Below are 15,732 nucleotides of genomic sequence, written 5' to 3' on the forward strand. Positions count from 1 at the left end.
GTTGCACTTGTGACTGTTTATTCCCACAAAGAATAAAGAAATATGGAAATATGTGGGGGTTTTAATCACATTTTCGTTGCAAGTAGTACTGTAAGAACTGAAAATGCAGACTAAAACATTCTTCAAATTTCAGCAATTCTGGGTTCAACCACCTGCTCCTGACAATTAAACATCTACCACAGCATGCCATGGGTACATGCAAATGGAGTATTTTTCACAATAATATTCACTTGATTCACACATGATAAAGGAAGGACAGATCATATATGACAGGTGCCAGCACCCTAGGAGCTCAGATCCTGTGGTGATGGGCAGAGGTGTAACAAGTAGTTTTTTCACCCTGGGCAGCACCTGTGGCTAAGGCTATGGCAGTCTCTGCCATTCTTGTGCCTCCTCAGAATTGGCACCTAGGGCTGGTATACTGCTTGCCGACTCCTAGTTGCAGTACTGGTGATGGGTATAGTTCATGAGCTGTTCTAAACCTTGTTGTGTAATAGCAGAGCTAGCAACTTGGGAGGATATTTGGGAGGATATCACCAGATCTCCTCCCCAATTTGTGGCATGCCACACACAGGTTGCCCATGCTACTTGTGGCACCTGTGCAGCAGGTTGCCCCCTCCCCCACTATAATGGATCCATAGTCACACAAGTCTTTGCAGGGTTGAACAGGGCTTGAACTCGGTCATCAAGTGGCCTGTTCCAGTATGAAGGGTTCTTCATGGCTTGTCTGCTCTGGCTTCCTGTTCTAATGGCCTCATCAGGCTGACAGAGAGGACCTTTGTAGAACTCTGAAAGGCTCATTAGCCTTTCACAATTTATTTTACCTCGTTCCATTCATCATCCCTCCTTTTCCCTGGATTACATGCTCCCTACAAATAACGATCTTGCTTTAACAGTTGGCCATGCTATACTAGAACTTCTTTCTGGAGTGGGAGGAGGGAGCAATCATGATCAAAACCATGTTACAGAACAGTGTCTGATCACACAGTCAGATCCTCAGCTGGTGCAGTGCTAAGAGACTTCCAGATTTACCTCATGGAGAATAGCAGCATTGTTTTCCTATTCAGCACACTAGGGCTCATCAACACAGAGTTTGACTACAGTCATGCTGAACCACGGGAGGTTGCAGCCGCTGCCTGCCCTGGGCTATGCTCGGATCCAAGGTTCTTTTTTTCTCCCATCTTGAATGGGGGAAAGAAACCTTGTCTTGGATTTGAGTAAATAAAGTAACTCTTTGCTGGCTGCATGTGGCCTGTAGGCCACCAGTTAGTACAGAAAATTCTGCAAGAACAGGACTGTCCATTTGGAAGAAAGGCTAAACATGAACTTTTAGTAGGAAGGTGGGGAAGATGCATGCAGAGGGACTGGAATTCACAAGCATCTTGCATGTACCAGAGGTCAGAGGTGTAACTTAATGTTGGTGGCCTGGGCAGGGAAGTGAGTACTTGCCACCTCACACAGGGCCTGCTGCAGTTGTGGCAGTGCAAGCTGCTGTGCCAGTGTGAGCTCCATAGTGGCTGCCATTCTGGTGCCCTCTCTGAATTGGTGCCCAGGGCTGGTGCCCTGCTTGCCCTTCCACCAAGTTGTGCTACTGAAGAAGGTTGCTGAGTTGCAATGTAAGACTTCAAAGTAGCCTCTAGAAATCCATTAACTAACCTGTCCAGTCAAACTCCCAGTAGGAATAATCTTGGGAAGGTGGATTCTCTGCCTCTTACACCTGGGCTCGCACAAGCATAAAGTGGTAGGTCTGTGTCTTAAAGAGCATGGAGCTCATTCTTCTGACTCATCCTTAGGAGAGAAAAGGAAACTTGTATAAACTGAAAGATGACCTTTAAACTGTTGAAGAGAATACTCTGATTGCCTCGCTATGAGTGCAAGTCGAGAAATACGGGAGTCAAAGTTGTGTTCATGATTTTAACTTTTTATCCATGTGTTGTATGCATTGCAGTGAAGTAGGGGTGTCGGTTCCAGCTATTTCAGTTGATCTGATAAAAGATACTGGATTTACTCAGAGAACCTTGTCTGCCTGCAGTGAAGGAGGGGATTCCATAATTAAAGCTGTCTTGTTCAAGTGCTTTGCTATGCCCTGCAGTCCTATTTAAGATGTGTGTGGTATCTTGTAATCTTTCTCTCTTAACTGTCATAATGGTGCAGTTTACCTCTAATGACTTGTGGTTAAGTGTCTGTAAGAACTAGCTCTGTGAGCATCTTGCCTGCATATGAATACTCCTGTCAAGCCAGTGTTTGGGGGTTTGTAGGTCCTGGTGTTTGGTCTCAATATGCTTAAGAGGACAAACCTGAGATGGCTATTTTAATATCATAGTATCTTTTTCCTAGCCTATAAAATGCTACTTTTCTCCCTGAAATAGTGAAGTTGCATATTTTTCCTTGGAGTCTCAGACGAGCAGAGACTCTATATGCCTGATGAAGGGTGTCTGCACCTGAAAGCTTGCTAAGAACTTTTCCTCCAACTACTCAGTTGGTCTAATAAAAGATGTCACATCTACTCAACGAACCTTGTCCTTAGACCAGCACAGCTACAACCAAAAATCCAGCATATTTTTACACTGAAGCCATAGCAAAATAATTGAAATCACTATGATGATGATAGAAAGATGGTGGGAAAAACTGACTTTTTTTTTTTTTTTAAAGAGGTGACTTAAAAGGAAAATATGGTGACTGCTAAATAATAGTAATAGCTGCCTCTCTTGGCCATTGGCCTGTCAATCTTTGGATATAACTGAGGGACTGTGAATGCAGGTAACACATTTTATTTGCATGTTGTAGAGACAATAGTAGCAGCTACTTAATGATGAAGCTTGTCTGTGATTCACTTAAAGCAAAAATAAAGGATGCATGTGCTGGACAGGAGGGGATGACCGTACAGACTGATTTTGTAGGTTCTGTGACCCTAGCAGAGACCATCTAATAGTGCTTCTTCTCACAGAGTGGACTAGGGGTTCCCTCCCATGCAGCCTGCCAGCTTACCTAGTGTCCATCTTCCTACTTCAAGCGTCACTCTAAATCAAACTTTAAATATCCGGGGGGAGTGGATGGGGACACACCTGACGGAACTGGATGTAATCACCTCACGTTGCAGTAACATCCTGGGCACCCTGCCAATCCCAGGGCTGCATTGTGAGTGGCACTGGACTCTGTTGGCATTGTTGAAAGGAATGTGACTTTTGTTAACCAGTGAGATAGCCACCGTGCATCCTTATCATGCTGTAAAATCTTGTGGGAAGTAAAGTTTAAGCACCATATTGCTAGGTGAGGACCACCGTAGGTGTGGAAATAGTGTTGATCTCTCCTGTCTATGCTGTGGTAAAAACTACCTGTACTTTAACTTGCTGTAAAATATCAATTCAGATAAGCAGTGTACACTAACTTACCTCTTGTAATGTAGTTCTGCAAACGAAACAAGCCAGCGGTGAAGACTTTGCAATAGGATTATCATTCCTTCAAGAGCTTACAGTCTAAATAGACTAGATGGTGGTTATGGGGAAATAAAGGCACAGAGAGAGAGTCGCTTATCTAAGACCCTCTGCCTGCAGCACAGATGGGGATGGTCTCTGTCTCCAAGTTTCCTGGGATTGCTTTTTCAGTGCTCTGGTCACCAGCACCACCTACCAGTCAGTGAAACCTGACCTTTTTCTCATAGGGGTGGAGAGAGAAGGTATGAAAAAAATAATGCCATGAAATGTATCTGAACCCTTTTTAGAATAAACCCTTGTCTTTTTAGCCTCTGTGGTTGAGAGAGAGGATCCTGTTTTCTTTCTAAGTGTGAGGGTTAGAAATAGAGTCTTATTCCTTCTCATGGAAAAGGTCCTGAAGAATCCATTTGGCAACAGATAAAGTCAACAGTCAGACTTCTTTATTAATGCCAACCATGCTGAGGATAGATACGACTTGGAGAGAGTGTGTGTTAGTTTTGGATTTGGCACCCCTGAACCTGAAATAGACTGTACCACAAACCTCACTGCAGTCTAGAATAGATTCTGCAGTCTACATGGACAATCCCCAGGGAACATTCCTCCAGTTGGCATTCAACATGCTTCAAGCTGCGAGGCTCTTCCAGCTTCAGGGGAGATGCCTTGAGAGCTAAAACACCATACAGCCCACTACTATACAACCCTACATCTGTGTATTCCATATGCATGTTAATAGTACCATGGAAGAATCAAATTGGAATGAAATAGTTGCTTGAACAGTTCAGACCTGGTGTGTCAACATAGCAAAAATTACATATGCCCCAAATATTGGGAAGTATTCTTTAAAAAGAAAAAAAGGCAAAAATCTCCTGAGGCTGGAGGCTTCAGAAGCTTCATCTTTTAGTTAGTCACAGAAAGATAAAACATGACTTGACTGTTGCATTGAGGGAAGAAATGTTGATGATTACTCCATGCTATGACTGTACAGCATTATACAGTCTAATAGCTAGAAACTGGATCTAAACAAATGAGGAGGGGGGAGTGCAACATTTGCATTAAATGGTGAGGAGTAATCTAATTATGGAACGACTTTCCAAGGCTTGTAATAGATTTCCTGTGCCTTGTCATCCTTGAAACAACAGGCTGTCTTTTTGGTGTGGAAGTTATGCCCTGGATGCAGAAACTTACCAGGTGAAGTTGTGTGTCTTCTGTCTATGTGGGAGGCCAGGCTAGATGATCCCAAGGGACCCTTTTGGCCTCAGTCTATTTGTTCCAGCTCCTAAATTGAAGACTAAAGCTAGTGTTACTTTTCTTAGCTCTCTCTGTGTGAGACAGTTATTTAAAAGTGCGCTCTATCCTTCTCTCTAAGTTGGGGAAAAAAAACTATAACTAGTATGCGCCTATATTAAAAATATGCCTGCTAGACTGTCTGTTATGTGTTTACGCTAGGTATTATTATAGGTCTCTTCATGCTCTAGATATGAGTTTGGTATTGTCTCTGTTTGCAAATGCTGGGGAACAGAGGGACGGTGACTTGCCGGGTGGGTGACCTTGAGATAGCAGGACTTGATCCTAGCCCCGGCTCCTCTGCTAGGTCCCAGAGTCATGGTCCATCTCTAGTTGCATTGCTTCTAGGTGTGAGAGTCAGTGTGGTAGAGTCAATCTAACCAGAATCTGAATGTGACTTGCTGTGGCTGCATGCGTGTGACCTGGGGCCCTTCCATATTTTACTTGTTATTTGGGGGTGGGGCTGGGGTATTGTGCGAGGCCTAAACCAAGCAAATAAAGAGTACTGTGTCACTCCAGTTTGCATTGCTGGCAGGCATGGCATCCCCTCCATCACAAGTGATGCTTGCAGTGGCAGGGCTTGGCCAGGCAGAGGTTGGATTCGGGTCCTGAACATGCTTAAAGTCTAGCTTGCAAGGGGAATTGCAGAGCTTCCTCAGCTGTGTGATTTGGACAGGAGTGGTGTGTCTAATGTCAGTGATGGAAGACACTAGCTACTGCTACAGAGGCCAGCATGCCTGATGTCATCCTTGTAATCAAAGATGACCAAATACCTTTTACCTGGATGAGTTCTCTGGTGACTAAGTTGAAGTTTTGCCTGAAAATTACATCTGCAGGCTGGACAGATGATGGGCATTTGGGGACTGGTCCTGATGTGAGACTTGATGTAAGGGATGCAGAATGCTAGTTTAGGCCACTGTGGACCAATTTGCATTATGTTTATAGGCTGCTTGTTCCTAGTCTTGAATGTCAGTATGGCACTGATTCAGACTGGGGTTTCAAACAGTTCTTTTTTCCTCTTGCCTTGCCTGATGTGTGATCATTTGCCAGAGTGCATTTCTCCATAAAATATTTTTTCCCTTGGTTATTAGACATCCCAGTTACATGGCTAGATCACTTTTTTTTATTGTGCCTTTTATAATAATGGCATCACTACTAGAGACTTTCAGTCTTTGGGAGTCTGTCTTGCCACTTTTTGTTCATTAGCATTTGCATCCAGCTTTGGAAATGGCTCAACTTCTTGACAGAATGGCAGCAGATTATCCACAATTTACAAGCACAGAGCAAGGGAGTCAGGACTACCACCTGGTAGACTTACAATGTTATTAGCAAAACTATACCTTGCCTATTCCAAGGTGTTCATGTTACCTTCCAGAGGCTGTGCCAACCTTGGCAATTCTGTTGCAGCTTGGCAGGCTCAAGCAACCCAGGGAGGTGAATTCATCTACAGCTTGATGCTAGCCCCAGTAACAATACTTTGTAGTACGTGGGGCTTACTAGGAGCATGATGGTATGTATGCTCCCTCTTAAAACTGCTTTGCTCAAAATGTGAGCACAGAGTATTTGATATACTTCCTACAAGAAAGGTGGAGAAGGAGGTAGGTTGAGGGGGCGTGGTTCTTGCAAAAAAATTCTGCAACTAGCAAGCAATTAATGAATTCATAACCCCCGTCATCACTGTCTAGTATAATGGAGTAGAAAAGGAAGTCCTGTTTGGCACTTCCAAGTGCCACGTTCCAACTTATTTCTGTATTCAGAAAGGTACTGGAGAAGGCGACTTGTTCTGTGTGAATGTTCTTGCCCCTATGCGCACTGTGGGGAAGCTATAATTAACAAACTAGATCTTCTGGAACGCACAAGTTGATCTACAGTCTCTTTGTTCCAATGAGACTTATCCTACAGGTCAGCCTGTGCCTTGGATGAATGCTGGAATAATTTGTCTTTTTGAGTTTTGTTTTTTAACTTCTGGTGTTGATTCTCCAGGTCCTATAAGGCCAGTACATCAGACACATCAGCAGTGGTAACCAACCCTTGGCCAGGAGTGTCAGTGGTAGCAAGTGCCTGGTGACTAAAGTTAGAGCCACAAGGGCTTGCTGATTATGCTTTTGCCTAGGTAAGGGCACCCCAACCTGAGGGCTGTGAGTAAGTCTGCAGAGGACTGGCTGGTCTCACAATACTGGAAAATGCTGGCTCCTTCTCTCCTTGTTAAAGGGATGCCATTCTGCCTATCTGTTCTATTTTATTGGTCAAGGGTGTCTTCCTGCTAACAGTTGCAGACTTCTGCTTGAAGCTGCAGGCCAAGCTAAGCTCTCCTTGCTCTTTTGCCATCTTACTTGCTTCCAAATGGTCCTTTTTGGTCTCCTGTGCTTGCTTTCCCTCCACCTTCTCAATACTAGCGCCTGCCATGGTTCTGTTGCTGCCAACTCTGTGGCAGCTCTCTTTTCTTGTTAGAGGGAAGAGAAAGGAAACTAATATTGGCCAAAGGGCTTCCTAACCTGTGCAGTGGCAAGCTACATCCATGCTAATAGGTAACACTGATGCCATGCCTTGTGCCAAGAGCAGGTGTTTTGAGGTGGGCCTCCTAAGGCCATGCAGATACTGGTATATTTTTATGTAGCAAGCTAGAGCATCCATGCATTTGGAAACCACTGCTAATAATGCAACAACTTTGTAGACACGCACCCAACACCCAAGGAGGCCCCAGCTCTTCCATGGGGATGAGAATACAGAGTTGGGATAAAAACCTCTGAACAGGGAATTCCAAATATGGGTTCTAACTTGCAAGGAAATAGTCTACACTGCAATACAGTCACTTCAGTATGCAGCAGGTTGGTGTGGGAGTTGGCAAAAACTTGAGACACGGGCAAGGCGAGAAGTGTACACTTCCCTCTGAAAAAGTCAAATTTACTAGTCTTGTGAGTAATGCCTAATAGCTGTGGGAACTTCCTCAGTCTATTTAATTGCCACACCTGGCAGCCCCTTGTGTATAGCCTAACTAATGGTTTGTGGGGCAGCTGACGACGCGTTTTGGGAGGGGAGGCTCTTCCCATAAGCGGAGTTGCAGCTCAGTGGGCCAGAACACATTTGACTGAAGAGTGGGAAGGGGCTGTTCATCTGTTTCATAAAATTAAAGGTGGGTGGTTTGTGTGACAGCAGGTCCCCGTGTCCTCCTTGGCATTGAGGTCTCCTGCTTTCGTATCCCTCACAGCCAAATCCTTACTGGGGTTATATGACCCTGGTCAGCTCCACTGGCAGACATGCTGCAGGAAGACCTCTGCAGTGTGCACTGAATGTGAGTCTGAATAAGCTTGATTCCTGCACTGGCTAATCACTAACACAGACAGTTCTTTTTGCTTGAGAAGCAGCATGGTCTGGTGGGTGAGGATGCTGAACACGGCAAGGCAGGGGCAGAGGAGAAGCTGGGTTCTAGGTGGGGTTCTTCACCTAATCTGCTGAGTGAACTTGAGCCAGCCACTTCATTCCTCTGCTGCTTCTCTTCACCCCTACTCCTTTTATCAGGGGATGTCTCCCTGGTGGGGGGGTGGGAAGCACAGAGCTGTGTTTTGTTTTGTTTTTTGCAACAGTTTGAGCTTGTGCTGAGACCTCTTCCCACCTGTTTCTGTCTCTATATTCTTGGAGTGCAACAGAATTTCCTCTTGCAAGTTCTCCAACTGCTAGATTCAGATGTAGCAGCTTCATGTGTTTCTGGACACACAACTCCCTTGCAGATAAACACCCACCACACACACACGATGGGAGGAGGAACCCTCAGGGCTCAGCCACTTAGACATAGAGGTGCACCTGCGGTTCTAAGGTTCTTGAGAGCGAAATGAAAAGCTTTAGCTCCATACAGCAGTGAGGATTCAGTCCCACTTCAGCTCTAAATGGGTGCAATGGCCTTGGAGCGTGGCTATGATTTGTAGTGTCGTGATATGCCTGCCACAAAAGGCTGCTCAAAGGTAAGTCCTGAACCCCTTCCCTGCCTGCCACTCCAGGTTCCTTCCTCTGCCCCATCTGCTGCTCTGCTTTTTGTCACTGCTGCCTGCCCCCTCCCCAGTCTGGCCATACCTAGGATATCCATGCAACTTCTGGCATTACACCTTTCTGACAGGGTCAGGGAGGGGGTGGGGGGTGATGATGGTGGTGTGTATTCCAGCACTCAAAGGCTCTGACTTGCCCAGTGTTTCCGGGTGCTAACTTAGGACTCCTGAACTGTCCATCCTTTTTTAAGTCTGTGTTTCTACATGGTTGATCAATTAATATTCCCTTGGCTATAACTGGGAGTATATGAAGAAGTCTGGATCTTTGCTCTTTGGCTGCGTGGTGATATGGACATTGACTTAGAATTAGAAAGAGATGGGGGATTGGGACCCTAAGGTTTCCCCACACCATCTGTGGCTGTGTTGCACTGAACTCATCTAGAGGAGGGGTATCCCACTTACAGCCCACCTGCCTTGTAGAGGGACCAGTAAGCAGGAGGTGGAGGGAGACTGGTCCATCTTTTCATTAAAGACCCTTATGATCCTTGACACAACTGTATGCTGCCTGATTGGGATGGGTTTCCTGTCGAGGCACTGTGCCCTGGGGACCCAATTCTGCTTGCGTAAACTGTGTTCCAGAAAGAACGAGCAAACAAACAATCTCGTACAGCTTGTTAGAAGGAGGGTAATGGAGCCTTTCAGTCTACAGTGTCAGTAAAACGGAGTTTCTGCTAAAGTGTTCCTTGAAAGACCTTACTTGGATGCAAATGGCACTTCCGGTGAAGTGTCTCAGAGGCTGAGGCTTTACTAACAGGGGGATTTTGATGGCTCTTATGTCCTGATCTCATCTTCTCTAATACTTTGTTTAAAAAAAAAAACAAAAAACCAACAAAACAACAAAAAAATACCTTGGCTTGGCCCAAAGCTGTTCACACAACACCATTTGCAGAGTTTATACACATGCAATTATACATCTGATGGAAGTCAGCCTTCCAATGTTTGCTTTTAGTTTAATACCATCTGGTGAATTCTGAGTTTCTCTTTCCTCCCCCTTTCCACCTCAACATCCTTCTTCAGTTTTTATTTCACAGCTGTTCATCTCACTTCAGGCTTGCTGGAGCAACAAAACTCTGCACTTTGTACTATACAAGATAATAGAGCATTGACTTCTGGTGTTCTAGCAATAAAAAATAATGCTGTGCTAAGCAACCTGAACTGGCTGTGTATCCTGGCACTCACTTTTGTTCTTGCTTTGGTATCTTGCAGGTGCAGGGAAATAAGCAGAAATGGATTTATACGACCCTCAGACCCTGGGCTTTATGGTCTTTGGAGGCTTCATGGTAATTTCAGCCATTGGGATTTTCCTGGTCTCCACCTTTTCCATGAAGGAAACTTCATATGAAGAAGCCCTGGCCAAGCAACGGAAGGAGCTTGAGAAAAGCCAGCAGCACAAAGTGGAAAAGAAAAAGAAAGAGAAACCTGTAGAGAAGAAAGTGAAGACCAAGAAAAAGGAGGAGAAGCCTAATGGGAAAATACCTGAGCAGGAACCTGGGCAAGAAGTGACCGATGCTTCCAAGGAAGTTGCTCCTGAACCAGCCCCAGTGTCTGAGCTGACAGTCCTGGAGTCGCCCATTGTGGTGGTTTCAGCTGCTCCTCAGGAAAAGGAGAAACCTGTCCCATCTCCAAAAGAGAAGAAGAAAAAGGAAAAGAAGGTGCCAAAGGTAGAGCCAGTTCCCAGCTCTGTGGTGGCGAGCCCACCCTCCCCAGTTCTGCAAGCCTCTCCACTGAAAAAGATTGCACAGGTGGTGGAAGTGGAGTGCCGCCCACTGGGACAGCAGAGTGGTCCAAGAGCCAACTCTGCCGTCAAAAAGGCAGATCCTCTTGTGAGCCAAGAGGAGCTGAGGCCAGATGGAGCTGCTAAGAAGGCCACATCCAAGAAGAAGGGCGAGGCAGGTAAGTGTCGAATCTGCTGCTGATCTCCCTCTTCTATGAGTAAGTAAAGCAGCTTGGTGTGGGAAATGGAGGATTAGCCTTGCATTGGCGGGGGTGAAGGAGAAGGAGGAAGTGCTTGGTCCTCGGGCTCTGACCTTCTCTTGGGAAGTGCTGTGTTGCTTGGGATGCTGTTGTTTGAAATTCCAGCCACATGTTTGTGGTTTCTGTTAGACTGGGAAAGCCTTGCTGGCTTGGGGGTTTTCTGTGAAACTAACCCTTGTTTAACTTCTTGGTTTGATTTGTCACTCGGCTGTTTATCGGATCGGGTGCTGGATGCTCCCATGTGCTCTAAACTGATTTGTTGCTTGGCTCTGGTTCTAAATAACTTTATCTGGTTCCAGAGCCAGAGGACCAGGCAGCATATTCCTCATGGGTATCTAAGCACCTTGCAACTGTGTGTAAATGCAAAGTGGATGGGTGGCTTGTAGGTGGGACTCTTCTCTACTGCTTCTGGGAATAGAAGAGAGAGAAGAAAAACTGCTTGGATGCTGCATCCAAGCAGGAAAATGGTGCTGTACCCTTGATATTGACCATGCATGCTCTTTTAAGAGGAAAGCTGGATCCTGAATGCAGTTGGGTTAGCTGGAGAGCAGTCCCTGGCTAACAGAAGTGAATTCCCACATTGGCTACAGAGAGTGTATGACAGAGACTGTACACCGGTCTGTCAAAGAAGCTTGTATTTTCTCTTGCATTTTGCTTTTTGGATAGACTTTGACCAAAGCTTTTTGTTGTTGCCTTTTTAGTAGCTTTTAGCTTGTGCTGCAGTAACTCTACCAGTTATGCTAGAATTAGTGGGGAGGGGGACAGGGTGAATATGGGCTTGCTTTGGAAAGGGAAAAAACATCCTTTAAATTCTTATTGGACAGTCTGTCTTCAGACTGCCTCTGGCATCGCCAGCTCAGCCTCTAGCTGATCAGCGTCTGCTGATCCCACGCTGAGCAAGAACAATTCCAAGAATTCTGGCATCTCGCTCCTGACTGCAGTCAAGCTTTGAGCAAACAGCTGTAATGAGGTTGCAAGGAAAAATATAGTTAAGATTCTAGCACCAAAAATCCTTCACTGTGCTTTTTTTTTTTTATGCAAATGGTGTCTCTCATCTCTTCCTGTCTCGCATAATATCCCCTTTTTTTTCCTGAAGCAGAACAGAGTCCTGGACATGTACCTAGAGAGACTTTTTTACTCTTTGGAATCACTCTCCCTCATTTCTGAACAACTTTCTGTTTGAAACTTAAAAAATTACACTGATATCTGAACTTCTGTTATAATAACGTCCTATGCAAGACTTCTTTGAGAGATCAGGGAGGGAGTCTTTTTAATTTGAGAACACTCAATGTGTAGTTAAGACTTAAAATCTGTTACTTCTACTAGGCATCTCTGGACTAAGTTGTTTTTAAGAGGCCGTATACCACCATGTTCCTAGTAAGTACCTTGGTATCATGGTACTTAGTAAGTACAAGGTATCACGATTGGAGCTAGCTTCAAGCTGTGGATGAATTCACTTCCCTGGGTTGCATGAGCCTGCCAAGTTCCAAAATTGCTAAGGTTGGCTGGCACAGCCTCTGGAAGGTAACCTTTGGGATAGGCAAGGTACAATTTTGCCAACAGCAATGTAAGCCTACAAGGTGGTAGTCCTGACCCCATTGCTCTGTGTCAGAGAGGCATGGACAATGTGCTGCCATCCTGTCAAGAAGTTGAGCCATTTCCATCAAAGCTGGATGCCAGTGCTACTTAATAGAAAGTGGCAAGACAGACTCCCAAAAACTGAAATTCTCTAGTGAGAATACCAAATATTGGTGCCATTATTTTGTTGTTTATAAAGACATAATTATGGAGGAGACTGTGAAGAAACTAAATGTTTAGGTTAGAGGAAATAGACTCGGTGTGGAAGAAGTCACACGTCCTATCACTACCATCAACCACCATATCCTGAGAGTTTGGTCCATCCAGATGTAATGGTTGGAAGCAAGGGATTCTGTGGGACTACCTTGTTAGCAGCTATAATAGGTGCTCCTATCTCCTTAAGAGGAAAGTGTAGCTGGCTAAGCTGAAGGATGGCAGCTAGGGAACAGGGTAACTGCTAATAAGCTGGCCGCTAGCAAACAGACAGACTTTGAGGTCACGGGTAGAGGCTACTCACGGGAAAGTAATTCACCTAGGGAATGGAGACAGAAGAGTAAAATGTGGCAAGGGCAGGCAGGGAGGCAGCCTAGAAGCAGTGGGCTGCAGGCAGCTGAGCTAAGTCCTAGCAGGGCAAGTAGGTGGGCCATCAGGCACAGAACGAAGACCCCTGTGAGTGCCTGCAGAGTCGCATGACCAGATGGGACTGGGCTTAGGAGACTCATAAGCCAGTGCCTGAGTCCAGGCAGACAGTCTGGCCCTGCTAGCTACAGAGTACCTCCTGCTATGGAAAGCTGTAGTTGGAGGCTCTGCTGTATCTGGAATGCCCTGATGATACCAGTAAAGCACTAAATGCTTGCTGCAAGGGGAATAGGACCTAAGGTAGGCCAGAAGCTTGTTAGACAGCCAGCTGGCTTGAAGTTTTTATTAGAGCCAGAGTGCTTATGTTTTGATTTGAATTTTTAACCAGGGCATGTGCCTGCCTTGAGCCTGGCCAGCGATGGGGCTTCAATAGTTAGAGTAGTGGAGAAAGGACCAGAGGCCTAGCGCCTGACCAGGGCATGAACTAGGGTTAGGGCCAGTAGCCTAGGATGGGTGAGATCAGCCCAGAAGGGCAGAGCCCATGGGCTCGGCTGGCCAGAAAAGCTAATCCTGGAGCCACAGGCCCAGAAATACTGTCGACTGATGGGGTGGAATCAGTGGGCCAGGGCTGAAGGCTTGCAACCAGAGAAATAGGAAGCTGCAGCTGAGAAAGCTGAGGTCTCTACAAGGGACAGAACAGTATTAAGTAAAATCTGCTAGGCATGGGCATGACTATGGGGAGGTCAAAGGCTGTGCATAGTCCGTAAGGCAACAGGTGTCCTGGTAGCATGTATGGGTCTAGAAAGCCCCACCTGATGTGAGGGATAGATTGAGATCAGCAGGATCGGCTGACAAAGACGAGCTGAGGCTCACTGTAGGACCTGTGGGCAGCTTCCCTTTCTAAGCTCAACCCAGTATATCAAGGAGTGGCAGGTGAAGACAAAAGGGAGGGACCCTTGAAGCCAGAACAGTACAAGACTCTGGCTGGTCACAGCTGCAGCCTGGACCCATTACAACACCCAACTTTGGTCTGTAGATACTTTCTCCAGGAAACGAAACAATTCATGTAGCTTTCTTCCCACCGCCAATCCCACCCATACATGCACGCACCCCTCTCTTTCACTGACAACATGAACTGTCCATACTGAGGCTCCTTCCGCTCACCTAAACTTGAATGCAGTAAAGTTACTGCTTTCATTCGGTTTGCTTTTGGATCTGGCAGGGCTACTTTACTGGGCAGTTCATCATGATATCACACAACTTCTGAGTTCTAGCCCTAGCAAGTGTCAGCTGAGCAAGCTCAGAAGTAACCGTCATTCCCTTCAACACTTTTGGTTCTTCAGGCTCGTTCGTACCACCTGAACTGCCCCTTCCAGACTTCAGATGTCTACAGCAAGGGCCAGCTGAAGACGAGTTGAACAGCTTTTTAAATAAATATTCTGGTCTTCCACCTCTTTCCACTCTCCTTGTATGAGGCTTGCAAAAATCCACTCTTGGAGGAAGTTCTATCCCTAAAAATTGAGGTATAGATGAGGAATTGGATGTCGGCCTCGAAGCTGAATGTTCCAGGAAGCTGTCACTTTGTGAAAGACATGTGGTTTTTGAAAGGGGGTTAAAAAAGTCCTGTTCCTGCCTGTTAGTGCAACTGCTTTGAAATTGCATTAGGTAAACAACATTGTGTACTCTAGCCTGTTGGTATGGGACTTGATCCAAAATGAATGGAAAGTTAGAAATGCAGTGCAGGTGGATCAGTGGGAAGATGGGGGCTGGGATGGCGTGGGCGCTAAGGCATACACAGTTGATAGCCACAAGGTTGCAAGTTCAAGGCCACAGTGGAAGTGCATATGACAGGCCATGTCGGATTCCAGTGAATCTACAAATTCTGCCAGGTACCTATTGAGCAGCTTTTGGTCCTAATGCCTTCTACAGAAATAAGGTTCTAGCTCCCAAAACCTCAAGGATCTGCACTGGATTCAAGATGGATGTCACAGTAAGTGGCATCTGTCACAAGGGCACAAAAAAGAAAGGGAAGTGGGAAAATGGTGTGATCTGGAGGTGGTTGTGGGAACATAGACCTTTATTGGAAGTATTTAGAATAAGGTAAATGAGTTCTTGCAAGATTCTTCATCCAGAAGTTAAAGTTGCTAGGGGCATCTTGGACCTGAGGTGGCTTCTGGAGCTTCTCTCTGCAGCATCACTTTACTCCAGATGGATAGATGAGACTGAGTTAGAGCTCTTGCACAAAACCCTGGCCAAAAAAAAGTTCAGTCACTCAAACCCCCAAGTTTCTGGTTCAGATGGAGCCCACTGTTTGGACAACTATGTAGTCTTTGGGAGCTCCATGTGGCTAATCCAATTGACTACGGCATTAGGTGTTGTTATTAAACTACTGCAAGAACTTCCCTTTAAGGCAACAATTCTTTATCTGCCAAGCTTCCTAGGCATTGGCTCAGGTTACAGATCTTTTAAATTTTCTTTTTCTACAAGATCTAGAAGTCTTTCTTATTCTGCTATTTGTAAATTGATCAAGTCTCCTCAGCTTTTTCTTGCATGGAGATAAACCAAGTTGGATGTCACTCTTGAGCTCTCCACTTAAGGCATGACTTTCCCCATCTGTGGAACATTCCTCTTTCCTGTCTGAACCCTTCTCAATTTTCTGACACCTTTTTCATCAAAAAGGTAAACTCCTGTCATGCATTTCTTTAAAATGCCTTTCACTTGTCAACAGTGGCAGCTTTCCCTTTGCGTGAAGGACTAGGCTAACTTTAAGCATCACTTCCAGTAAGGCAGCCTATCCAACAGTTTTTGCCTGTAATGGTCCTAATGCCTCCTACAGAAATAAG

General features: G+C 45.5%; 1 protein-coding gene across 4 annotated transcripts in view; it reads left to right on the plus strand.

The window, feature by feature from the left end:
* Positions 1-15,732, plus strand: part of RRBP1 (ribosome binding protein 1) — a 62,743-nt gene that overhangs the window by 6,498 nt on the left and 40,513 nt on the right. For all 4 annotated transcript variants that reach the window (XM_014593789.3, XM_019491043.2, XM_014593788.3 and 1 more), the window contains one exon: positions 9,965-10,651. In XM_014593789.3, coding sequence (XP_014449275.1) covers positions 9,985-10,651 — 667 coding nt within the window. In that variant the 5' untranslated portion in view covers positions 9,965-9,984. The remainder of the gene's footprint in view (positions 1-9,964; positions 10,652-15,732) is intronic.

Source organism: Alligator mississippiensis, chromosome 1, assembly GCF_030867095.1.
Source record: "Alligator mississippiensis isolate rAllMis1 chromosome 1, rAllMis1, whole genome shotgun sequence".
Taxonomy (NCBI): Eukaryota; Metazoa; Chordata; order Crocodylia; family Alligatoridae; genus Alligator; species Alligator mississippiensis.